Source organism: Botryllus schlosseri, chromosome 14 (genome assembly GCF_051294905.1).
Source record: "Botryllus schlosseri isolate E-star chromosome 14, Bs_hap1, whole genome shotgun sequence".
In the NCBI taxonomy this organism is placed as follows: Eukaryota; Metazoa; Chordata; class Ascidiacea; order Stolidobranchia; family Styelidae; genus Botryllus; species Botryllus schlosseri.
The window spans coordinates 6,115,138-6,141,708 of NC_137249.1; the positions used below are offsets into that span (position 1 = coordinate 6,115,138).

Below are 26,571 nucleotides of genomic sequence, written 5' to 3' on the forward strand. Positions count from 1 at the left end.
AGAATACAACCCAGCGCTATTACGCAATCTTACGATATCTCATCTCCAAGCAGAAACATCAGACTATTTCAGGCAGTGTATGGCAGCAACTCCAGACATTTATTTTACTTCCGTTCCACGTTCAACCTACAAAGAGTACCACACCACCACGTCACCAGCGTTATATCGGCCTAGAACAGCGTCAGACGCCACGGCATAACTTCTTGAATTTACAGACAAGATAAATTACTCGCGTACCACCTATAACAGCACAGTTTGCGGATCACTATAGCAGTGCTTCGATACTCGATTCATAACTTGACCAGAGTAACTTTCTGGAGGACTTGTCTTGACTTGATACCTGCCCCAAAATGACCTGGACGTAATCCGAACAAATATGTATGGAATGACTCGGAGACGAATTTCCGAGTCAATTTTCAAGTCATCAAATATTCTAGCCTTCGTTTTCTGGATTCTGTTTACGGTATGTTTAGTTCAGTCAGCTGTGACATTACAGATTAAACAGCATCGGGATGACGTCCGTAACTGTCGTTTTAATGTCATTTAAAAATCATTGCGTAAACATATTCAGCCGGGTGCATAAGTAGCCTACTAAAGTTGATCCTTTCTTGACGATTTCGACGAATTTTGATTAAAAATTTCAATACAAGCTCATTGCTCAAGCATAATTTATTCTCTGTACAAATATGAAGTCGGCGCTGCATTACAGCCTTCGTGCAGTATTTCGTTCAATAACGGTAGCTTTAAAAAAGTAGGCTGGAATGAACGAAGACCAGGCTTATTAAAGCCTAAAAATTACCGCCAAAGTGGATTCAGAACTTTCCAAACTTATTTCGTCACCAGACTTGTGCAAGTCAATCTGTGCCGGACTTCAAGCTCAGTATCTACCTATAGCAGACATGGACATTGGACAACTAGATAATTCTATTTGCCTAAATAGAATAATTAGAGTGAATGGCCGGTAATTTAATTGTATGATCTAATTTGAGAAATATTCCTATATGTAGGTAGGCCTACCAATCTAATTTCTGGTTTTCCTGAAAACGCTACAGCAGAACAGCATAGTGCGAACGAGTCAAGCTTGATGTAGGCCTACAGATATTCGTAATTCTCATGATTTTGAAAATGAACCGAACTTGATTTTGTTCTATATTCTTGCTAATTCGGAATTTATATTCAATTACCAAGTTTTTGCGAATTTGGTGGTTCCCTACTAATACCGAGAATGCTATTACCGAGAATCGACATTACCGAGAAAGACACAACCGAGAATGGACATTGCCGAGAAAGACACGATCTAGAATAGACATTACCGAGAAAGACGCGACCGACATTGGACATTACGGAGAAAGGCACGACCGAGAATGGACATTACCAAGAACAACATTACCGAGAACGAGATCCACACCTGAGATTTGACACAACATTTACACACATAGGGTTTTGGAAATCCCAACATCGGGATCCAAATTCCTCGAGTTTCAATTTCCTGTCACTGGCTGTGTCACTGTGACATTAAAAATGAAGTTGTACATGGAGCTTGCGTAATCGAGAATAGCACTGAAACTTTTACTTAAAATATCAGGCTATACTGCTCTTGGGTAAGAGTATGACTCCTTCCTGGCAGTGCTACAGGTTTGACCAGGAAACAGGCTAGATTTAGCGCCGCTGCCGTACACTATACGATGACAATCCAAATGGAGAAGACGCATTTACCTATCCGGGAGATGCAATTTGGTTTATGCCTCGCTAATTATCGACATCGAAGGTACGACAAGACCCACGTAACAGTGTGACGAGATGGTATATAGTGGTACTATCCGCGGCTACGACACCAATGGGTTGCGAGTTCGAATCCGTTCGAGATCGACTCCAGAATTCCTACCTAAGTGTTGGAGGTTTATCTAGGCTCCTCCTTGCCATCTTATCCACGTAAGCGGTGTCTTAAGAGGCCTAGAAGTGGACCGTGCTGCAAGTCGGCAGTAACGGAATCAAAAATAACGAATATCGGCCTGGCGCAAATGACCATTGACCATTGTAGTCGAAAAACACCATCAACGTTACGAACAACAATCCGCGTATCTTGTTACAATGCACTGCTCGTATTAACGAATGCACGTTTAACTAGTTTTACACCTCTAATTGCGCATCGCGAGTTACGAAGAAGTATCCTATACATACAAAAACAACGAAGCAGGAGATCTCATCGACCTCGTCTTTATATCATACCAGTCATAGCCCAATTTCACGGATAATAATCATATATCCAAGGCGGAATATGGTACAGGTGATGAAGGGCTCAATTCTAAGAGCCTGTTAGAACTCAAATCGGTTAGATTAAGTATCCGAGAAGAACTGTGTGCGTTTGCAGCTTCCTACAAGTGAAGATGTTACGTAAATCCACTGACTTGACTGAGTGGCTGCATGGGATGAATAGGTTATAGAGTGGATGTCGAGGTAGCGACTGAACACAAAGCTGGTCGCTATCATAAACTTGAGATGGATGAACGAGATTAACAACAGGTCACACCAGGACGATGCTTATGCAAAATTGCCTTTTAGTTTATTTGTTATGCCAGCGACCAGCGTGTACTTTGAGTACACGCTGGTTATACAATGATTTATCGCACGCGCGTAGGACCTGGAGTACTTTGAGTGGAGGTGAAGAAATACGCCTCCAGGGTTACCATATTTTCGAAAAGCAAATTCCAGACACTCTTGAGCGCGCACTAGCGGATTTAAAAATGAGGTATGACATATTGTGTGTCAATATGACGTCACACTAGCAAATCATTGCCCATCGACTGTATACAGGAATGGAGTGGAACATAGGTCATTAATTGGGCCATCTGTAATGTGAGCTATAGTGATTGCTACTTGTTAGCGTCTGCAATAGATTTCTTCACGGGCCGGATGAAATCGTCTGACGGGCCGTGTCTAGCCTGTTGGCCTAATAATATACGTTCCATTAACTCGCGCATAGCGCGAAGAAAAATTTCGAATAGCATAAAGATGCTTGAAAATAATATTGTTTATGTTCATTTAAGAAAAACTTTTGAGCCTACTTGAAGCCTTCAAAATTCCGGACATTTAAGCATATTTTAGAATTTCCTCCCGGACGCATTTTTTGTCATTGAAATTCCGGACATGTCAGGGAAATTCCGGACGTATGGCAACTAGTGCGGAGCGGATCGACAAATTCTCTCGGCTCCGATCCGGTTGTTCAATTCTCTTGTCCGGCTCCGATCCGGCTCCGGCCGTATCAGGAAAAAGTACTGATCCGGCTCCGGCCAAAAAAGAGAAAGTCCGGCCAGAAATCCGGCCCTACACGGTACGGGGGTTCCGTGAATTGATAAATATCCCTCGTTTATGTTCGCACTGGCTTGGCGGATACTTGCGTGTGCTTGGTTGGTAGTTGTTTAGTTATAAAAGTCATGCTTATCCATAAAGATTCTGGCCGTGTCAAAAAGTAGTGATCGGGCTGCGATCCGGCTCCGGCCGTAACAGAAAAAGTACTGATCTGGCTCCGATCCGGTCCGGCCAAAATTATAAGAATCCGGCTGGATATCCAATCCGGCTCCGGTCCATGCTCCGCACTAATGGCAACCCTACTCTAGATAGATAAAAGTCTTTCGTCGCAGTCGTCATACCGGGATTAGTTTTCGCAATTTACGCTGCATATTCCCGGTCCATTCATTTAGTTGAGGGTTTTGGGATAATTTCGACTCAGTGGGGGGATCCGAAACCAAACACACTTAATAACAGTAGAAATTTTGCTGAGCAAGCGAATGTTATATTTACATCGCCAAGTGTTAACATCCCGTTATATTATTACCGTCGTCCTTGAAGATATTATATGATCCACCAGCTGTCGCAATAGACCTGTTGCCACTGAGGCAATGTCGCATGGATATATAGTAAATGCACACTAGGTAAGGCCATTCGCTGTGTGGCAGGCAGTTTCGCGATATTGATAAGTGTATAAGAATTTGCTGTACTGGTGACGAATCTATTTCTCTTTCAATGTTGTTGTCGGTGTAGCAAGATATCTATTTGGGTAGTAATGCTTGCGGTGTAACGATCATGCGTAATTTTCGGTTGTTTATCTATAGTTGCAGAGAGTGTACGCCCATAAGTTATGACAACAATATCGTCTAATGAAATGCATGGCGTTGCAATCATAATTATTCTACTCTGCGTCTGCCAAATTGTTCTTTGCGTGACAACCGGTAAGACAATTGCTTATGGATTGCGTTGTGATTTCTTTTCGGTATCTAATGACGACCATATGCTTATAGAATCTAGATAAAACGGTTATCCAGAGAATAGCAATCGCGAGTATAGACACAGTAGCTCAGAGAACGTGGTTTATACCATACATGTCAAATATGACTTGGTAGCGTTTACAGCACTACATGATTTTACGCAGGAACTCCAACCAAGCCCACAGTGTTATATCGAACACCCCGAGAAGGCAAAGAATTCTCCAGTGCCCTGCTAGCGAAGGAAAACTTGATCGTAGTTGGTGGAAGGGATTTCTTCAGTCAGTTGTGGTTTTCTAATACTTCCTCACAGTACAACGAGACCACACGGATTCATACGGTAATTTATAATTATTTTATGAGGCAGATTGATAAACCTGCCATTATCTTCACGTAGGGAAGCGTAAATTTTTATCGCCAATTATATAATAAATGTACGATCCTTAAATGAGCCAAAAAAATTCTGATTGGACGTATGGGCTCGACATAAGGCTGCCGAGAATCACAAGGATGGCTCTTTACTGAGTGATCGACCATGGTACTTTTTATGGCTCTATCAGCAAAATCAATAAATCAATGTCATTTTCAATTCAGACGGACGTCAAGGGTGACGCGACAAAGATAAAACAATGCAAAGAATTCTTAGTAAGTGAAATTGCTGGTTTATACCTAGGTCCTAGGATCACTTGATGATTAAAACTGTATACATGATGTGATAGCTTTCATGAACGTAACGTAAGAGTAACCCACGTAGTTTTGTGTACGGTAAGCAAAAAATTTATATGCACTCATTACGGGCAGGCTCACACAAACGCATCCAACAGAAACACCGCGTCATAATATTGTTAGTCATTCTACGTTTTGGGTTGCTTGGTCTATTCTCGAGGCAGTAGTGCGATCTTGTGAAAAAGGGGCTTTTCTCATTCATATTTGAAAGGTTCGAAGTTTCCTGAAACTCAGTTCCATTTTCAATTACGCGCTGACTCTAATGGCTAATCCCGCCATTTTCAAGTAATTGTACTATTTTCCGGAAGCCAGATTCCGGCTATGCGTCACTATTCAGTATTCACTCACTGCTTCGGTATTGTGCCGTCCTTGCAGTTCCATGGGAATATATGAAGGCGCACGAAATGAGCTGGTATGCAGGAAATAACTGTCGTATTCAATGATACATCAAACGCTTTTATCACCGAGGAGATTGCAAGGAATTATGTAGTTCCCATCCAATACTGATCCGAGCATTCAGACCAATTGTGAATCGGATATTGGCCGCAAGACTGTAGCCCCGATTGTCGTGCTTGTACCATTGTACAATCAAAATATGACTGTTTCTCACAGCCACCTTTCACATTGTGAAAGAAATCGCACATGAAAACGCACATTTGCCTTGTCATTCCCGATCAGGCAGCATATCATCATTGGTCCGTTTCGAAACTGTGGTTTACCGGTAGAACACTCGGTGTCACCATTGATTGATGTAGATTTGATAATGTGATGTTGCTATAATTTGTGGATGGCGGCCTTGCATCTCATGTGTTATATATGCAATTATATCGTGGCTTCTTTCCTGGTCTGAGCTCGTTTATTGATATGTGTTTTTCCTCACCCTTCACCGCTCTTTGTTGTGGCGAAAGATAGAAATAGCATAATTATGGTTATTATATCCCTCATTCCGACAAGGCCAGTAAACGGGCAAAAGGAAAGGTTTCATTGAGTTACAGAATCAGCTGATATATTCTCAAAAACGCCTGCAATGTAACGGTTGTGTGATGCGAATATAAATGACACATTCATACACACAACAGTCAATCGATATCTTGGCGGGCTTGCCGACTACAGTGGGCTTTCATTCTAGTATATCACATACGTACACACTTGGGACACAAGCGTAGGTTACGTATCAATCAAATCTCATAAGGACCAATTGGGTAGGGAGAAATGGGGAATTTTCTACGTCACGTTTTACGACAAGCCATCTTTCAAGGTCGGGTGGTGTGGCAGAGGTTAACATTGACTACGCCATCTTTGGTAAGTCATGATAGATTTTTCCATCTTCGGGTATTACTATTTGACGGAGAAAAGGACTGCGATGTCTTACATTTTAAGAACACATAATTCATTTAGGTGATTCCAAATGCAACATCGAATTAACCTATACATATCAAAGAATTGTTTATATGGTCCGTGTTGCACGATGCCCTTTTAAATTCGTAACAACGAACCTTGCCTGTCGACTGAAATTGTGTCACCATTCAAACAGTGTGTTCTGTCAACTGATCTCAAGATATCTCCCTCGGGTGTTTATATTTCGAGCTATGAGAAGACGCAGTTGCGCTCTATGACTCTAGCGAATTTTGCTTGTCAGCAACAGCCGGACATGTTCAATGTCCATGTGTGCTTACTGCTTATTCATATCCACAGTTTCAGCCGCATGTTTACCTTACACCTGGATAGCGAGATTACAAAAGAATTCAAGACATGGTCTTTTTCGTGTATGCCGGCGCTGTTATGATAATATCTCAACATGGAAATATGATCCAAATGCGGTTACGGTTTTCACAAAAATGCCGAAGATATATATAGTTATATAGGGATCATCGAAGTTGGTATGCAACTGACCCGGGCTTGCTTTACACCTATATGTGGCGTATGCTGTATATTCGTTGTAAATTTATAATTTATTACTAGTACATAGCTGTAGTGATAGTAATTTCGATGCCTTGATATTTAGTCATCGTACACCATGCGACAACAGAACAACATTATGTCTGTTCCATTTTAATCAAGTATTTTTTCCATAAATATTTGTCGGTTTTTCTTGTGTTGAATTATGCGATATTGTGACTCGCGCCGCCAGATCACAGCGACCTGCGAAATTATTTCTTTGCGTCGTTGCGTAACATGTAATCTGCTGTTTTAGTAATTACTAGCTGTAGCATACGGTTATTTGTTCGGAAACTCGATATCTAATCTCAAATCATTACCCTCCGGACGAAGTAATTCTACTTCCATCCCTAACACTCACGGCGGTTCGAGCAACTTGGAAACAAAACTCGTGGTTTTGTGCGTGGAAATGACATTATTGGGAAATCTTGATCGGCCCACATCATTGATAAAAAGTGCAATGAAATAGACTCTGGTCGAATAAATACCTCATTATCTTTGTGGCGTAAGACAGACAATTAGGGCTGGGCAAAATCGAGTACTTTAGTGATTCGATTCTGAATCACGTATTTTGCTTCGAGTCGAGTCGAGTATTCGAGTATCACTCATTGTGACGTAATATCAAATGCCAAGGTTCAAATATGTAGCTTTATGCCACCACAAAGAATATAATGCCTGTTATCCATCACATTAATGATACTTTGATATTATTTTGACCCTACCGATTTCATTTCACTTTCTGACAATGTTGTGGGAGGATCAGGACTTCGGAAATGTGTTATTTCCAGTAACGTTCGTAGCTTTGTACCATGTGTCGTATGCTGCGACACGGCCAATCAAGGTTTCATGGCTTCCACAGTGGAAAATGGTATCAAAACCCTAATTCTCGTCGTTAAAATAACTTTCAGTGGCGAGGAACGTATAATTTCAGTACTCGAAAAAATCGTCTCTTGCTACTCGACTCGAATCATTGGAATAAATACTCGATTCAGATTCGAGTACTCGAATCATTGTGCCCAGCCCTACAGACAATATATTCAACGCCATACATCATCCATACTAGTGTGAAAGTGACGTCATAATGAATGGTACTCAAATGCTCGTCTCGACTAGGAATCAAGTCGCTAAGGTGCTCGATTTTTGCCCAACCGCAATCATGATTTGAGAATACTGTGCTGTTTTTCCGAAGCTTTTGGTCGCCTCGCAGCACTCTAATCATTATGATCACACGGACCACGATCCGTGGCAACAAACAAGTTTAATCGGCCCGAATGAGCAGCCGTCAATGAAACCTTCCGGCTATTTTCGGTCTGACGAACGGCGCGCGCGTGGCTAATCTCGTGTTGTAAGCCGTGTGCGCTGTTGCTTTTGGTTTTATGCCGGCAGATAAATTCCTCGATTACAAAAATTAACACCGATTTTTGAGGTGTTCGTGATGTGTTATTTACACTAGGACGACGATTACAAATGTCATCAATTCTCGACATTCACAATGATGTCATTGACTCAGTCAGTCATACACTTCGGCTACACTCTTCGCTCGCAATTGCCATAAATAATGAGGCAACTTGATCAATTTGACGGCCTCTTTTTTCGGGGTGATCTCATTTATGAACAAGTGTGACAATTTTGTATCATACCCATAACCAAATTGATTTATCTGTGTCGCCAAAACAGAAAATATCAGATATTTGTGAGGCGTGATCGCTCGCAGGAATAATGTTTTGAGCTGTTTCGGTATCTCGTCAGATCAACTGATTTGTCGATATACAACGTCAGCGGTCCAGCGCTAATGCACTAAAATGACTATGCACGCAGTTATTAATTGATAGAAACTTCATTATGGTCGAAAACCTTTATTTGCCTGCTTGACGAAATTTTTCCTTGACATCAAATGCATTACCGTTTTCTTATTTTGAAGGCTACTGGATGCGACAACAATATACAAGTTCTGAAATTCGCCTCAGAACGAACGCTGTTGGTATGTGGGGCCAGCGCGAACAGTGCCAAATGCGCCTACTATCACCTTGAGGTAACTTGCTTTGTAACTGTCTACTGCATGTCGTGTCGACTAATCTCGATTTGCATCGGGCATTGTAAATATAGCCGCATCCAATCTACCCTAGATAAACATACTGTTGATATTGAGAAGATAGGAGTGATACCAAATTACTAAGCAATGCACACAGGAACTTGATATTTTCTCTCCCCAAAATGACGGTACGCTGTCTTAATAGGAATTCCCCAAGAACCATTATGCAAGTCTGCATAAGTCAACGTATGACTTGTGAACTTGCGAGTATTGGCACGGTCGAATTCATTTCAAGGCATGAGATGAATCATATGCAAGTCGTTACGTCTATGGGGGTCTATAACTTGGAACATTGTTTAAACTAGTGACCGCATTTTGTATTTGAGCTTTGGATATTCCAACGCGTACAATGATATCCAATTTTGATGGATTTTTGTAGCTTGGCATTGCGATGCTTCTCAAATGTCCGCGAAACTGATTTGAATTACTAGGTCGCTTACAGCGTTTCCAACCTAGTGGCTAACGTCGCCCTGTGTTGTCAATGTTTTCTATAATCTATTTAAGATTAGAGCCTGATTGTTCCAATGTTACATGTAAAATATGCGGAACAATCATTTGAAATGAAGTGCGCTTGTTTCAGTAGCTATAGGCGTAATACTATTTAATTTCTGATGAGTGAATATATTGCGTTCCACATTGCACTTCCGATAACCCCTGTGAATTTGTTTTACAGACTGGAGTTTCCAAGGAACTCAAAATACCATCTATGGAACGCTGGATGAGTGGAACGTCCAATATGATTACTCATTTATGTGACAGCGATTCAGGCAATTAAAATTATATGCATGCGTTTCATATCTGTATGAGATGGCACATGAATGGACATTTGATACTTGCAGCGTGCTGAACGCACTCTCGCTATCAGCGTGCTGAAATCAGTACAGAACTGCGTGGCCTATGTCCGGCGATTATCATGCATACTCTATTTCCTGATAGAAAGTAATTGAAGAGTGTATTCGTATTAAAATAGACCCTAATCTTTTCGGCTGACAGTCGTCAGGGTTAGTAGATAATTGAAAATAACGTTGTATGTCAACAATCGTATCACCAAATGGCATGAAAATTCGAGTAATCAAGGCGAAAATAACCAAATTGTGCTTTTCACAGAGCGTTCTTTCTACGTGGCGTCGAAAGATACAAGCGTGGGAACGTTTCGGCGGGTTCTACCCACTGCACTGAGAACACCCGACAACGCATTTCTAGGTAAAGCCTTGCTTAACGTTCTTTCTGACACGCACGGGCGCTCGAGTGTGACAGATTTCGATCTTAATGAGAAATGCATCGAGTTCGCCATAATCATAAAATATTTATTGATGATTATTATCAACCACGATAGAAGTGTAGTGTTACAGTACCGAGACGCTTGGACATGGACGCCTCTGACATATCCAATGGCTGATTTGGCTAGGGTATACGCAGAGGTGGTTAGTCACCAAGTAGTACCACTACGGTTTTGGAGTGCTGAAGTAAATTTTGCCTATACTTGCACTATTTACTCAAGCGAATATGTTCTTGCACTACTTCCGCTTCTATACTTGAACAGTTTTTAGGTATAACTACTTACTTTTTACGCTCTGGATTTTGAAACGTAGAAAGCTATTTTGGGATAAGTTTACATCACTTTTATGAAGGAAATTGTTGTAAGAACCGCTGAAATAGCAGCTCTATCACTGTAATTTAATGCATTCTACCTATACCCGCTTCCACCTATACGGTATTTCTAGTGCCGTTAGTCGTTTTGTGCTTGTTGCGAACATACGTCTTGCAATTTTGGAAGCATCGACCTCCGATTAACTGCTATATGCATAATACAGTTGAAATTCATTGTTTAGAATTCACTGATTTCCGCTGTTGTGGTGTTTGTGACGTCGTATTTGAACTAGGCCGTCATTACCAAGTCATATTTGAACATGGTCGAACTCGCACTTATGCTATATCCGCGCTGCTGTTTCACTTGCCTATAGCATGTGTAAGGCTAAGGCTGTGATTGGAATTAAGATCTGTGATCCAATTCCAACCGCGCTAGTCAAATATGATCGTAAAGGACGTGACTAAAATTACTGACGGAATGTCTGACCGGGCCTTGAATCTTGCGTAACGCCGGTGCGTAATCCAATATTTGCAATTCTCAATAATCTGTTTGCCGGTGATAAGAAAAGCAACAACACCCTGACGCTTTTTCCAACCTGTACCTAGAATTATTAGTGATTGCCCGAGTTTGGTTGCGAACCCTATCAAACTATAACACATTGAAACTGTAGTTGATGATGATTGGCAGCCGCCTATTACATTTATTGACAAGTATTTATGCGATGAAATTGTCGGACCGCCTTAGGGAATGAAAACCAAGTCTTGTGATGGTTAATATATGTTCGCGTGGAAGGATCGAGTCAATTAATTATATATTCCATGAAATATTTATTATTATCTTGGAATGTGAACTGTGTGTACTTGCGATTCTGCGTTTGCGGATGTTTCATGCCGCAAATGTCATCAATCTGAAATGTTCGTGACCTGACTTTCATCGCTCGATAATGCTAACAACAGTGTATCATTCAGTGGGCTAACCACCATGTATCGTGTTAGATTTACTGCTGCCTCCAAGGGTTATCGAGTATAGTATAGTATTTACCAACGTGGTCATTAGATATGGTATGCCTAAGCTGATTTATATTCGAATCCAAATCAAGCTTAAACTTCAAATAATAATTCAGCATCAACTCCCAATTTCCCTAATATCAATATCAAAACCATTTGAAGAGACTGAATTGAAATCATAATGCGGTAATAATCACAAATCCGATCAGAAAAATCCGCATCCTACCATAACCTTCAGACCCTGTTCCGTCAAGTCGAAAACCGGCTCACGCTCATCGCTTGTACGTCTGCTAATCGTCAATTCCTGTTCAAATGTCAAGTCAGTTTTTATTTATCATTTGATGATTTCGCTTGGAACAATGGCATTATCAATTCTACTGTGACGCGTACCCTACTGCTTCACCAAGCGCGTGAAATGTCACCCTCCACGTCAGTCCTCATCCGTACTAATTTCAAAATCGCATTTCAAACTCTTCAACACAGATTTATTTACTCACTAAAATTCCGCTGTACTATAGCTATCATGTCAAGTGCCGATTTTCGACCGAATAGTGGTATTCGGCCTATGGTGACTGGAAGTGCCGAGAAGAAACCCCGTAAAGACGCTGATAAAACAGTCTGTCTGAAGTACTGTAGTTTTTACCGACGGTAATTTGCATATTGATCTTTCATTAGACTGCACGAAAAAAGAAAGATGGCGGAATGCATAGATAATTTAGTGCATAAATTATAAATATATAAATAATACACAAATATATAGCCCACTTTAGACGCATCCGGAAGTTGTGTATGTATCGTATATTGCATCCATACCCCTTATTGTAAAATCAATGGCGAAGTCACCAGGAAAGAGAATGCGCCTTTGATCCCTCTAGATGTCCGACTTATGAATTGTTATATCATACATAGTGATACATAGTCATAACTTAACAATTTATCTGTGACGTCACGCCATTGTTGGATTTTTTTTGCTCCCCCGTAATTTTCTTTCTATCAAGTTTTCATCCTACCTATACGGCTCTGTAAAAATATCCCTACATTCTTTCTTCAAGGTGCTCGGAAAATTCATTACCTCGTTCATGCGAATTGAAATGTGTTAGCCAAATTATTTCTTGGATTAGTACGTACTATACACAATAGCTTATACCGGGGCGGCCTAAGTATCGTAGGCCCCGCTTATGCCTTCTGAATGTGAACGATACCGAACTGTGAAATCCAAACTATAAACACGACTAGTCAATTGTCGGCGGCAACTATACATTACTCGTCAGCTTATTGACCAATTTACTAGTATCGGCGCCTGTATGTTTTTAAACTGTGCCAGCACCATTGAAGGCCTCGTCCTATGTTGTCGCGTTGCAGACGTTGAATTCAAGGCGATCTACGAATTCGAGCGGAAGAACTTCGTGTACGTGCTTTTCAACGAGAAGTCGTCCAGCTTCTCTGGAGACAAGTTCGTGTCGGAGAGCAACCGATATCAGCATTACAGCATGATTGCTCGCGTTTGCAAGGTGAGGCGCCTTCGAAGCAATTTCGCATGTCTGGTGTAACGTGTATTGATATTAATCTCGTCAGTATGTATATTATCCGTTATGTGCATTTCACTTTGGTAGCAACTATACCTGTAACTTCGTGTATCATCTCCAACGATCTGGAAGTATTGAAACTGGGAAATACCCACTTGTTGTTCAATGTCCACGCGATACTTGGTCATGAGTATATGAATTATCAAGGGCTCTATGCTGCACAAATCTGTCGTCCGATTTATTTAAAAATTCACGTTATGTTCTCTAGGATGAGCCATGATACTGTAAATGCCTGCCGTGTCGATATTACAATATGTTGCGCTGATTTTAGAATCTCCGACAACACTAGGGGATTTCGGACTGGCGGTAATTTGGCAGATGTTATCATGTATTTTTGTTTAACTTGTATCTAGCGGAATGCCTGTAACGGAGCCTTAAGACAACTCCATTCATTTGTTGGTATGGTTTATCTGCGTGCGCCAGGCCTACGTGCTACGTAGGCCGTAGGGTATAACCGAGTGTGTTTACATGTGCATTGTGCAATTATTGGATTAGACGAGTTACACACATCTTCCAGAATGACAATGGCGGTTCTGTCAAAACAGAGGAATGGGTGACCCTCAACAAGCTGCGATTGCTGTGCCCTTCACCGGGAAAACTAGCCACTGACCTCGTCAACTTTTATTACGACGAAATGGGTAGGTTATGTTGGTTTACATTATGGTGATCGAATATTTTGCACTATAGAGACTAATAGTCTTGCTTTTATTGTTGGGGATTCGCAATATATGTGACATATATGTGATTATGCGCAGCACTAAGCACGAATATAAGTGGCAGTAGTGGAAATGATGACAGGGCTATGTGCGCTGGATTATAGTCTCGTTATTGAACCAATCTAATTTAAAGTACATTTGTACGTAATCGATATGTTATCAGCGGAGTAATTTCTTGCGCTCGATGCTCTGACATTTGCTGTTATTTCGAAAATTGGGGCAAGTTCTAACTACCGGTACGTCAGTAGTCGCTACAGTTACGTGGCCATCTTGTATCAGGTCCGACCAACTTCATGTGGTTATATGTGACATGCCTCGCCAAGTTTTCTCTGATCCATCCATTGATCTTCTCAGCATAAAGCTCGATATATCATTAGATAACCTATCTCCCAGGTAAATCACGAGACATTTTGACAAAATTAAGGTAACTATCGACGATAAGGCGATAACGAAGTCGGTGATCGATGCAACAAGTCTGCAATGTAATCCGATCCAACATACCAAGGCTGTACTTACTCACTGGAACGTTTCGTTTCGTACAATTGCAATGCTTCCATCTAAAACAAAGTGTGTTTCCGTGTAATTAAAGCACGGCGAACTTTCCGAAACAAAACTTCGCAAGCTTGGAATTATCTCTAATTGAGTGTCAGCGCGGTGTGACATATATCAGATCTAACCGACTTGACCTTTTACAAGCCTAGTTAGACTGATGAGTTCCACGTTCTATTTTCAGTCACGACATTCCAGAACGCCAACACGATATACGCCTTGTTTCGACCGAACAGGTAAGATTAGTAATAATTAGTTGTAGAATAGCCTATAGGTACGGTGAAAAATATGATTTAATTTAATAAAGTGGAATGTCATTTGTCTTTTAAACAGTTACGATCTCATTTTTGATATCTCGACAAGAAATATTTCTATTAGTACAATATGGTCATTATGGTTCTAAAACCCGTTTGCCAGATGTCAGCAACTCAGCATGTACTCTGGACGAATAAATTCCCCTATTGGGGATTCCCCGGTAATTCGGATCTTTTGTAGCTTTCAACTTGGCGGCAACAAATTGTTTTTATGACATTGCCATTTGATAACACCTGCACTGTTTTGATTTGTATATTAGGTTGATGCAGTGAGATTCTGTTTTAACCTGATGAAATTAGCGATTAGGTGAAAAGTTGTGCGTGTCGTTAATCCGCCAACATGTGGCGTGGATAATTGGAGCAATTTCCTGTTTCAAATGCGCGAAACTAAGCGGTTACGCAATCGATTCCGTCATGGAAAACATTATTAACCATACCGATAAAGGTTGAGCTATCCTTAATCAAATCAAAACTGGCGATTTTTCACCATGCTGCCCTGTTCAGAAACTGGGGCTTATCAAGTTACGCCGTCGCCCGTTATGACATAAGGAAAATAGACGAGTATTTCGACGGCTCGGCTTTCAACGACAACAGCACTCATTATTACAACAAAAATAATCCCGACGTCCCACTGAAGTACAGAGGCGGCGACCCGCCGTTTTACCCGGGGCAGGTAAGAAATTCTGTCATGCCAATCCATATGTATCTGAAAATTTGTTACGTTCGTAGCTCCCTTACACATATACTGTTCGGACCATTGAGTGTGACATTGGAATATGAGGCGTAAAATTGTCGTTCGTATTTGTCAATGAAGATTTCGATATTGTAAAAGCAGAATTATTTGACCAATGCTGTTAATGTATTATATGTGCTAATGCGCCTGTGCAGTTGATGAGCAAATTTGAAATGTGTGTTAGCATGAAAGTTTGGACTATGGATGGAATGGTTGTCTGTAACATGATTACTTATGGTCGCATAAAGCAGAATGCGCGTGCGGTAATTTCCCAAGAGAAACTTCCTTATGGTCTGCAGGCAATCGCGCGCGATACATGACGCGTGTGATCGATGTTTAGAACTTGTGATTTTCAAAGGAGACTCGAATCTCTGGCGAAGAAAGGTCGGTTGTTTGACAAAGTCTCATCGATTTTCATCATTTTCAGTGTCCTACCTCGATTCCGTACTCTCTGGGAAACGGATTCGAAGTGTTTGTCACCACGAAGACTCTGATACGTGGCGCGGTTAAGCCGATCGACAAAAAAGCCATCTACGTTGGAGAGGAAGATGTGAATTACGAGTTCATATTTGCGAGCGATGTCGGCGCCAGCACGACTGTTATTCTGCTATCAAGTACGCCGTTTTGCTTGAATTCTAGTGAAGTTTGATTGCTAGTTTTCCTCTATTTCATTCGATGTGAATGCGTTTGGGATACAGAGGTGGTAGCCGACTGGTCGGTCAAAGTAGTCATGGTCGTAGAAGTAAAAGTATAGTGGTAGCGTCGTAAATTACTACTCAAGTACAAGTATAGGAGCAGTGAAGTCGAAGTATTACAGGCAAATATTCTACTATTCTGATTAGCAATTGAATGATATATTCATATTGAAATAAACCCGAATATTTTCGGCTGACACTCGTCGGGGCAATCGTCAGTAACTAGTAGAGAAAAGTATATCGACATTCTAATCAAGTATTTTGGGCCAGGTTGTGCGCGAAAACATGCTATATACCTGTGAAGTTTGTTTGTGGTATTCATCGTGTTTGTCGACTATTATGATCATTTAAACCAGGCCAATTTTATTTGTTCTTATTCCGTAGCTGCCGACTTGTAGCACGGCCCACTTTTAGGCTTTTTATAAGACACCGCTGACACAGATGATATGGCGAGGAGGAGCCTAGATGAACCTCCAACAGTTAGGTAGAATACTGGAGTCGACCTCGACCGGACTCGAACCTACGACCTGGTGTTGTAGCTGTGAATTATACCACTACACGTTATCTCGCCACATCGCCACCTGTGAAGTAAAAGTAGGAAAAAACCTATTCGAGTGATTCGAAAAGTACAAGTACTTCGATACTGACCACCTCTTGTGGGATGCATTTAACTTGTCTTATGAATTAGTGCGACAGGAATTTGGAAACGCCCGGGATATGCGGATCGGAATATGATATGACAGGGTACCGGTTTCTGTTCAAGACCAAGTCCCTAATTTCCAATTTATGGATGACTGTGGACAGGCCCGTAGCCAGGGGGGATGTTCGGGGGTCGAAACTCCCACCCTTTTGAAACGTAAAACCCCGTCCTTTTGAAATGACCATTCTCACGCCAATATTCGGTTGCAATTCAGTAAGTCGTATTATCAGTATTGCGGAGGGCCAATTAGCGACAAGCGTGTTTCCAATTAGCGAGATTCGTCTGTGCATAATGTTGCCAGGCGCGATCTCCCGCAGAGATGATTTCGAAATTAGGTCATTGATTGCCGGGCTATTGGCACTTCGGCAGTCGTCGCTATGGCCTGATTTATCGCGTCTCCAACAAGCCTAGCTCCGCTGGCTTGAACAATCGCATCTGCAATAAGCCCGGTGTGCACTATACCATCGCTGCCCTGTACATTGCACAATCGCATCTGCATTGACCTGGCACGCCGACATCATCGCTGGCATACACAATCGCATCTGCAATAGGCCTGGTACGCCTTAGTATAGAAGACGCTATACCAATTGTCTATCGAATGCCAATTTCTTAATAAGGTCTGTATAGTCACTTAACTATACACTGACAACGGGGTCGATTGACGCTAAATCGTTAATGGATTTTGACGAAGTCGGGTTAGATCAGGAATGGACTTACGCCTGCGCAGAATTCATGAAATAGATTAGTTGGCGCATACTGTGTACTCGCGAATCTTAGTTACCTGCATGCTTAACGCGCATCAAATTCATTCCGGGCGTTGAGACATCACCTGAAGTCCAACGTGACGTTCGCACCACGTCTCACACGCCAGTTCATTACTGCGTTTTTAGCGGTCCGTAAAGTACTTATCTTTCATCATTTTTCTGACTTGTTCCGATTGATATAACGTGACAGGAGCAAAGTTGGTCATCTTGGATCGAAAGTCCTATATCGTCGTAAGCCATTGTATACAATTTAATTTGCTGCTTGCAACTGCAACCCCCTGTATAACATAGGATGAATTCTGTGTATAAACTTATGAATAACGCGCAAGTCAGTGAACATATGAACACGAAGAGAAGATTGTTTACATTTTCGCGATCTCTGCGTTTGAGTGCTATATACGTTGTGTTATACTACAATGCCGATTTCGTTATTCATCATTTCGCCTGGGAATAGCGGCATACCGATCGAAGCGCAGGCGTCAGACGTCAGGATTTTCCGACGCGTTGTCTCATTTTACATTATGCAGCGTAACATTAAAGTTACGCGGTGCGCACGAGCGATTATGTCATCGTTGAGAGAAAATCTCGTGACATGCATTCACAATCCTACGGTAGAACTAATACCTCAACTTTTGACCTGTTTGTTGTGGTATTGTGTGTTTCATGCGCCAACTATTACCGCTTGCGCTAAAGCCGCGTCATTGGACGTGACTTTAAACCTGACCAACGATCTGAGCTTGATGTAAATAACATGCATCAAACGGTTTTGCCTCCATCGACTTGATTGACTATTTCCATGGCCTACTAGGCCATGCTATTTCAAGGAAGTTCTCGGTTCGCATGCGTGTTAGATATACGCGGATCTGAAGCTCGGACTGCATGGTGCCTCCTTGTATAGTGTTTCCCGGAATTTAGGCACAATTATCACGCCTGCAAATAATTGGCACATAGAGAGCGACGCTCTGGTTTTCACGGAAAAATTCTGAAACTGTCAGGCCAGCTTCCGCAAAAGGCACAATGCACAATTGCACATGCAGGGGACGTAAATACAGACGCTGTCATCTTCGTTCATGACGCGCTCGCGACTCTAATAATGCAGATTCAATATTTCCAAGCCCTCGATTCATTTGAATCCAAACCGTATCGAATATAGCCATACTGACTCAAATTATTTCAAATGCCACGGAAAGTGTCATAACGTTCGAACTTCGGTGTTCAAACTGGAATCTTACGCTCAAAGTCTAGCCTCATAGCAATTGCACGAATTGTAATAATCACGTGCTATACAATCGATAACTACTTTTACCGCAATGAAGTAACCCGCGTCTGTGCATGTGCAGTGTGCACTAGACAAATTTCGTACCTTCATGTCAGTGGTAGGTGCGACAAAATAATTATACAACGCCAAGTATATTTGCATGTTTTTTCCGAAAAGAGCACCAACCATTTCCATAGCAGACACATCTAACAATTTACTTCCGCCACAAAATTTTGCTGTGTTTACAACCCTAAGCACAAGCGCATACACATTAGAGAGTAGCTTGCTAACCAGTGTATGGCTGCTATGCGCAATCGATCATGTTCCGAAGTGCCGCTAAGCGAATGGCATATTCTGCAATACATTTATGCCGTATGTGTGAATGCGTGATTTTATGTGCTTAGGAAACGCTAAAGTGATGAAGTTGCAAAATATTTTACTCGTTTTAATGCAAATCGGTAAGATTCCAAACGTTTAAAGTACTAAAATAACCGAGAGAATCATTTGTATAGTGCCAAACTCCTTCATACATACACTCATCATTTTTGTTACACTATGCATTAAATCGAATCATCTTCCCGAACGGAAATGCACAACTTTAGTTCTGGGCTGCCGCTTTAGGCATAACTCATGTCATAATTTACATGGCACTGTATGTCACATTTTGCTAATAATGATGTAAGGCACATCGATTACGTCATGACGTGACGAAAAATCTGTTAATACGAAAGTTGAAAATACCTGCCCCTTAAATAAGCCTCTTTGTCTATTGGCCATTACAATACACGTGCTGGGTGGGCTATGTATACTAAACGGCTCTCATTTATGGTTCGTCAATTGACATAATATTGGTAGGCCTATATTATGTTCTTTATTGCTAATCCGCACATTAATAAGGCTGCGGAGCGTGTATAAAACATGATGTTCTGCGCGATACGACATCGAATACGCGGACATATCGTGTCCGATTTGGAATTTTATCACGCCGTTAATCCTTACATGTCTGCTAAGTTATTTTGCAGGTCTCTGATTTCTTTGAAACCGGTTTCTGACGTCAATATGCCGTCATCTTTAGCGGCATTACGATATTGATGACTATAATAGCTCCGTGTTATGGGATTTAGAATTTTGAAATATTTCTTGCAGGAGACGGCCACATGAAGAAAATCGTCGTGACGAACAATAAGCCTGGCGCTGAGATATTCAACAAGCGCGTAATCGAAGTAAGTATGGCAGATTTCCGCTATTTTCCGTAATTTAACGCGCTTTCGCAGTTTGGTACGCGCTCAGCCACACTCCATTATCATTATGGTGTACAATGCATGTGCACTGTGCAGTGCATTGTGCAATTGCGCATTGAGCAGAGCATAGGAGCAATGCTTGTAATAGCAGGCGAGCCAGTGTATCAGAGTTCATACAGCACGCGCGTGGTCTAACATCGCATAGCAACGAAGAGACTGTCATTGTGACTGCTTCCATCCACGCGGAAATGCCCCGCATGGCTAATAGCAGGGTTAATAATGCAAGCGGCATGTTTTTAACTTGACATACCACTCCAATAAATCAATATTTATCTAATTGAGGTGTATAAGATTTGAAAATCGATCGCGCCCAACGACCTACGCCATCAATTCGTTCTTATTTCCTGCTCTTAACACTAGTATGCGCTGCAGAGCACTCTGACGTAATGATTCCTATACTCATTAAATTTTTAGAACGAAGGCCGCATACTGAACGCAAAGCTCGTGGAAGAAAAGGTAGCATTTGACTTGGTTCGCAAGGGGATAAGTTCGCATCAATTTTATTGGTTATATTTTGTCTTAAGGCAGCGATTGTTGCTGTGACGCCGGGCGCGCTGGTATCTATACCTTTGTCGTTTTGCGAAGACCATCGCGATTGTAATTCATGCATGTTGGATCCGCACTGTCGCTGGATAGCGGATTCAGACAACGCGGGATTTTCCTGCACACGATCTGTCACGGTCCAAAAAACGTGAGACTTTAACAACATATTCGTATTTCAGCTGTATGACCAACTTGGAAAAACACTTTCAGATCTCGAAGTACAGATTATCTGACCGACACTTCAATGCTTCTTTTCAAGACAGTTTTAAATTGCAGACATAGTGTGAATTGTTGTGGGTGTCGGCTATCTACTTTTTATTTCGTGGTCATATTGGGTTGATATCTCAATTGTCGGTATTGTACTCAAATTTGCGGTTGTTGCTCTTCAAACTAAGCCCTTATCATCTCCGATACGGACTTACAGTATAATGATTCTAAGTTGGGTATCAAATTATATATTGTGCTTCCGAACTGGAAATACGTCTTCACTATGCAGGCTCGGTCACTGTGGCATGTAGTTTGTAATTGATAGCCGGTGACTGTATCCTTAATTGTAGCATATAACGAAGAATGATCTTTCACTTTTTGAAAGATGTTGCGGACTGTTTACAATTAAAATCGGGGATGCAACCTACATTTTAAAAATTCTCCCCGAGAAGCTGTTTCATTCTGCCTGTGGCGGGAATCCAATACGTTCACTTATATACAAAGCCCCCTATTTCCATCTGGCCAGGATTGATTGACGTTTATTCAAGAAGATTTTCCAAATTCAAGCCCGGTTTCATAAAATTATAAGAAACACAAATGTGGAAAATAATAGCTTACAAACCCGGTATGTCTAATGTTGATGTTCAAATCAAATATTCCCTCACGCGAATCACATATGCTACCCGTCACCGATATTGTAGTAGAATATATATTGACATTTCACTTATTCGGTCGCGATTATATTTGCAGAGTTACGAAAACCTGCCCTTCGGCGCCACCTCCCCCCACGAATGTGCGTGCGGTTGTGCAAGCCGGGGAAGTGCGGGTGTCGTGGGATGCTGTCGTGTGGACGGGTAGTCCATTCTACGTCGTCACAATCTCTTCGATGAAGACGAAAGAAGTTGTTTTCCGGCTAAAGACTTCTGCGTCACCATTACCGGTACCTTTGACATAACTATATGAGGTGTAAACCCACTGTAGCACACTCGATATGTCATTATCATATTATTATATTCTTCATTCAGTATTATTGATAATATTGAGATTGTTCAAAACCAAATAAGGAAATACAGTGATGCTTTCCAAATTGAAGTTTTTTTTTGCGTCACAGCTTCGTATACATGTTTTAAACCACAAATAGTATTATGCAATAAAGGGAAGATAATATTGAGACAACTCCGAAAAAAAGATGGTTACAATTCACAAGCATGAACATTGAACACGTTGGCAAATTATCCTTCTTGATTCATGGATATTTTCCAATTGTCCAAGACACAGAACAACGAAATTTCGCCCGTTTTCTGGTTTCCTCATAGCTTAAATTTTATTCCTAGAATAACGACTAATCCTAAGTGTTATTCTTCAATTTGTAATGACTGCCGTGTGTAATTCGTTAATGCATATGCCTGACTGATTTTGGAGCGCTTGATTTCATGCTTACGTTTCATGTTATCGATTTGCAGGTTAGCAAAGCGTACTTTACCGCCGGCTGCATATATGCCGTCACCGTGTCGTCTCTAAATAAGTATGCGATGAGTTCAGACGTGAATGAAACATTCCATATAGGTAAGAATTCGATGACTGCCAACAATCAAACTAACTGTTTTGTCGACTTTTACGGAAATAGCACGGTGCTTATAGCTTATTCACTGATTTTGGGTAAATTCGAGAATTGTCTCGCGTTTTAATCCATAAACCTGACCCTGTACCTCATAACGGCATCATTACCAGTTGGAGTAGGTGGCGAGATAGCGTATAGTGTAATTATCCACATCTGCAACACCAATGGGTCGCGGGTTCGAGTCCGACCGAGGTCGACTCCGGAATTCCTGCCTAAATGATGAAGGTTATCAAGGCCGTCCCATCCGTGTAAGCGGTGCCTCATAAAAGGCCCGGAAGTGGGCCGTACTGCAAGTCGGCAGCTACGGAATAAAAATTAAGAAAATTGGACTGGTGTAAATGACCATAGTCGTCGACAAACACCATGAATACCATAAACATCAACTACTACTATGGTCATTGGTCATTTACTCCAGGCCGATATTTCTTATTATGATTCCTGATCTGCCGACTTGTAGCACGGCCCACTTCCAGGCCTTTGTAAGACGCGGATCACGTGACCACAATGAGCGCGGATAAACCTATAAAAAAGAGAAGCCTATAACAAAGATTGGAGTATAATTAGTGAGGAGCCTTTGTCAGTTATAAACAGCTACCCAAATTTAGCTGTTAGGTTATAGGCTTACTCAAAATAGTTGAGTGTCCTAAATTTTTGTTACATATCGACTGCAACCCTGCTGTTTACCTCATTACCTCGCGGCACCCATGAGCATTTCAATTGGTACCCCGCTCGAGAACCACTGAGATATACGTCTGCTGTAGAAATGATCGCGTCTGAATCAACGATCGATTCGTTTCAGCTCTAGATCCACCAACCGTGACGCACAGGCAAGTCGGCGGCATAGTATCGATCGAGTGGCGGCCCGTGCCGGGAGCCTCGCGATACAAAGTCCAGTCCTTCGATTCCGACGGGAAAATTCTACAAGACGTCTCGTTTCGAGCCACCGAATCCGAACAAACATTTTACCAACCGTACGCTACCAGCTACGGATACACCGTGACGGTCACCGCAGAGTCGGACGAAAGCATAAACTCAACAGCCACTGTGGTTATCTCGCCGCACACGAGCCCGTCAGGTACAACCCAGTCAACTAAACAGTCGCACGCCAACACTGAACATCCCACGTCCACCGCAACAACGGAAGTAACTCCCCCGACACCTATGTTTAAAGCGCGGCCTGTTTTACTCGTTGTAACGAGCACACCGGACGATAGCGCGCGCGTTGAGGAATCGGACAGCAGCCCGGCTCCCGAATACATGGCGAATAAGGACGACGCGTCAGGTAGCGGTGTACGATGTCGGTGGTGAACCGGGCGTGATAGCTTGATGCATGTATCACGCAGCTGCGTTTCCTTGTACAGTTTCATCCATCTCGCACGTTCGATTATTTTGCCGCTACGCGTGCTGATGTCAAGGGTGGTTTACGGTGTCAGTGTCTCTGCGGCGTGGATCAGCTGATTTAAAATTTTCGAATCCAAATCCTGCGTATCGGACTTGACATTTAAGTCCAAGTTCAAATTCAGAATTGGTTTGATATCGTATCCTAATCCAATTGCGCGTCCGTTAATGCCAGAAGTTGGTGCAAGAGTGGCAAGAATATTGAAAATTATTAAAAAATTCCATGTCCAATTCAAATCCGACTTCAAAATAGTAGGAAATCCATAGTCAAATCCATAGTCCATTGTTAAATCCTGGAAAAATTATCAAATCCGTTTTTTCTACGTGGACGTGCGTTTCCGGCGACGTATTTTTGAATGATAAATTTTACTATTACGGTTCGTCATGGCCTACTGTTTTATTAGGCCATGGGGGCGTGTGGGCATAACCGAATGAAATTCGCTTGATTTTGCGGGAAACGGGTTTCGGGTTCTTTCAAGACCGTTGCATAATCTAGTCAAGTTTGAATAGAGACTGGTCGTAAATCATCGCCTCTGCCTTAAGGTATTAAAATATGATCCACGTTTACTCCAGCTCTGCTGTTTATTGGTCATTTTTATGACCAGATTGTTATTGTATTTATGACGGAATCCCCCCTTATGAGACTCAACACGCCGCGAGTTTTGGAATAATATCGCTTTTGAGGCATAATGCCACTTAAGCAAGCCTGTTTCCGCCGCGTTATGATTATCGCGACCGCATTGCGATCTTCATGCGTGCTCGCCGCAATAGACTGTTGACCTCATCAGATCCGATACGGTAGCGCGATGGAAGAGTACTACAACTATTTAAATGCGCAGCGCAGTAAACCTATGACATCATAAACATAAACACTGACGCAAAACTGGCAAATAACGTTCTGCCACACTTCAAAATTTGACAGTCCGTCATCTCTTTCCTACATTATTTATCACAGTGGCGTCGGTATGACGTCAGAATTACTTTAATCCTGTGTTTGCCCGCACTTCCTGGAACTCCAGACATTGCGATACCGGCACGGATGGATTTGCTCCGTGATCGTAACCATTTTCGTTGCCTGCCGTACACTTGTCCAACTTCTACGTCATTCCTTCCTCTATTCTTCCGTAATAATGAGTCATGCACGATTTCCCTCTTCACACACATCTCACTTCACTGTAATCGCTTCTATGATTAGATGGTGTACTTGGTGATCGACGTCATTGAATCTCTATCGCCCGCGCTCACTGATGATTTCTTTTGTTTTACAGATATTTTCGACATGCGGAACCAGTCTGTCGGTGTCACGATCGGGCTCCTTGTCTTCGTGTTTTTATTTATTTTAACTTTTTCTATTATCGTCTACAATTTTTTCGTAATAAGGTCTGCGAAAAGTAAACTCAAAGGTAAGTGTCGTATTTCCTTAGATCCTATAGTGAATTTTCATGTTGGTCCTGAGCATCGCACGATTTATGTGCCGTCCGACTGTTGTTCGGTAGTAGGCTGTGTGCCAGTTTATGGGTGTTATCATTCCGAAACATCACAAGATTGTTCACACGACGTTAAAGTGCCAAAACCGACTAGTAAAGTCACAAATGTGTATCATGCACGCGGTGTGCTATTCCAATGCGGAAAAGTGGTGACTCCTACTCAAGATCAAATGACGAATATATATTTCAGATAACGAAGACTATGAATATATACTAAAATGGCTTGTACTGTGGAAGAAGAAAGACAAGCGATGCAATTCACCTTGTCTTAAATTTGGTAAGTCTCCGCATAAGAGTCGATGTTGTCGTTATTAATATTAATACTCATGGTCGGTAAAGTATATAAGGCATTATATTTTTGCTTGTAAAATAATCTTAATCATTGTGAAAGTCGTATATTTTCGCTACTCGAAAACATCGACTCTGACCACTCGACTCGAATCATTACAATTGACACTTAAGTCGGATTCGAGCAACCTCGTTGTGCCCTCAACACTCATTGCTGTTGTTACGGAACCTATCAATGCATGGGATTGAGAGACAATTTTATCATAACTGTGAGAATTTCGTGACAATTTCGTGACGCAGCAATGTTTCAACCAGACCTTCGGGGTTGTACGCCTTCCCTCCACGCCTCGAGCAAAGCTTCACGGCGACTCTATACTTATCTTCGTTATCTTGTATTTACAGATGGTGCGGTGAATACGTCATCAAATGCATAAGAGATTACTAGTACTGTTCCAGCTGTAAACATTCGTGCATTGATATTTCTCTTTTATTTTCTATTTTTGTATTATTTCGTTTAAACAACATTTTCTGTGATCAAATCGAAATGTCCTGTCTCTGTGAGCTATACTTGTCTGGGGCAGAGAGTTCAGGGGAATTTTAATAACGTGTACGAAGACAGCGAAAGATTTCGAGTATGCGCTAAAACAATCATCAAAACAAGGATAACCTTAGCCTTCAAATAACTACCGTATATAAAGATATGAAGTGGTATCGTGTTAGTCTTATGACGTGGGAATCAAGGCGAGATCTATTTGCAAGATTTCGATACATATCATAATCATATATATAGCTGAT

At 41.7% G+C, this 26,571-nt stretch overlaps 2 protein-coding genes across 2 annotated transcripts; both read left to right on the forward strand.

Moving 5' to 3' along the window:
* The first annotated feature begins 3,994 nt into the window (after positions 1–3,994).
* On the forward strand, positions 3,995–9,946 carry LOC145455014 (uncharacterized). The gene is made up of 5 exons (XM_080332968.1): positions 3,995–4,229; positions 4,430–4,602; positions 4,857–4,907; positions 8,848–8,958; positions 9,692–9,946. The coding sequence occupies exons 1-5, from the start codon at positions 4,139–4,141 to the stop codon at positions 9,791–9,793; spliced, it is 528 nt and encodes a 175-aa protein (XP_080189094.1). The 5' UTR covers positions 3,995–4,138; the 3' UTR covers positions 9,794–9,946.
* A 125-nt stretch (positions 9,947–10,071) lies between these two features.
* Positions 10,072–26,321, forward strand: LOC145455012 (uncharacterized). Its single transcript, XM_080332966.1, has 15 exons — positions 10,072–10,221; positions 12,979–13,127; positions 13,720–13,840; positions 14,652–14,703; positions 15,286–15,454; positions 15,942–16,128; positions 20,078–20,154; positions 20,647–20,688; positions 20,757–20,923; positions 21,733–21,922; positions 22,446–22,548; positions 23,403–23,885; positions 25,270–25,404; positions 25,679–25,765; positions 26,179–26,321. Exons 2-15 carry the CDS (start codon positions 13,107–13,109, stop codon positions 26,208–26,210), a joined length of 1,866 nt encoding a protein of 621 aa, XP_080189092.1. The 5' UTR covers positions 10,072–10,221; positions 12,979–13,106; the 3' UTR covers positions 26,211–26,321.
* Positions 26,322–26,571: the final 250 nt, after the last annotated feature.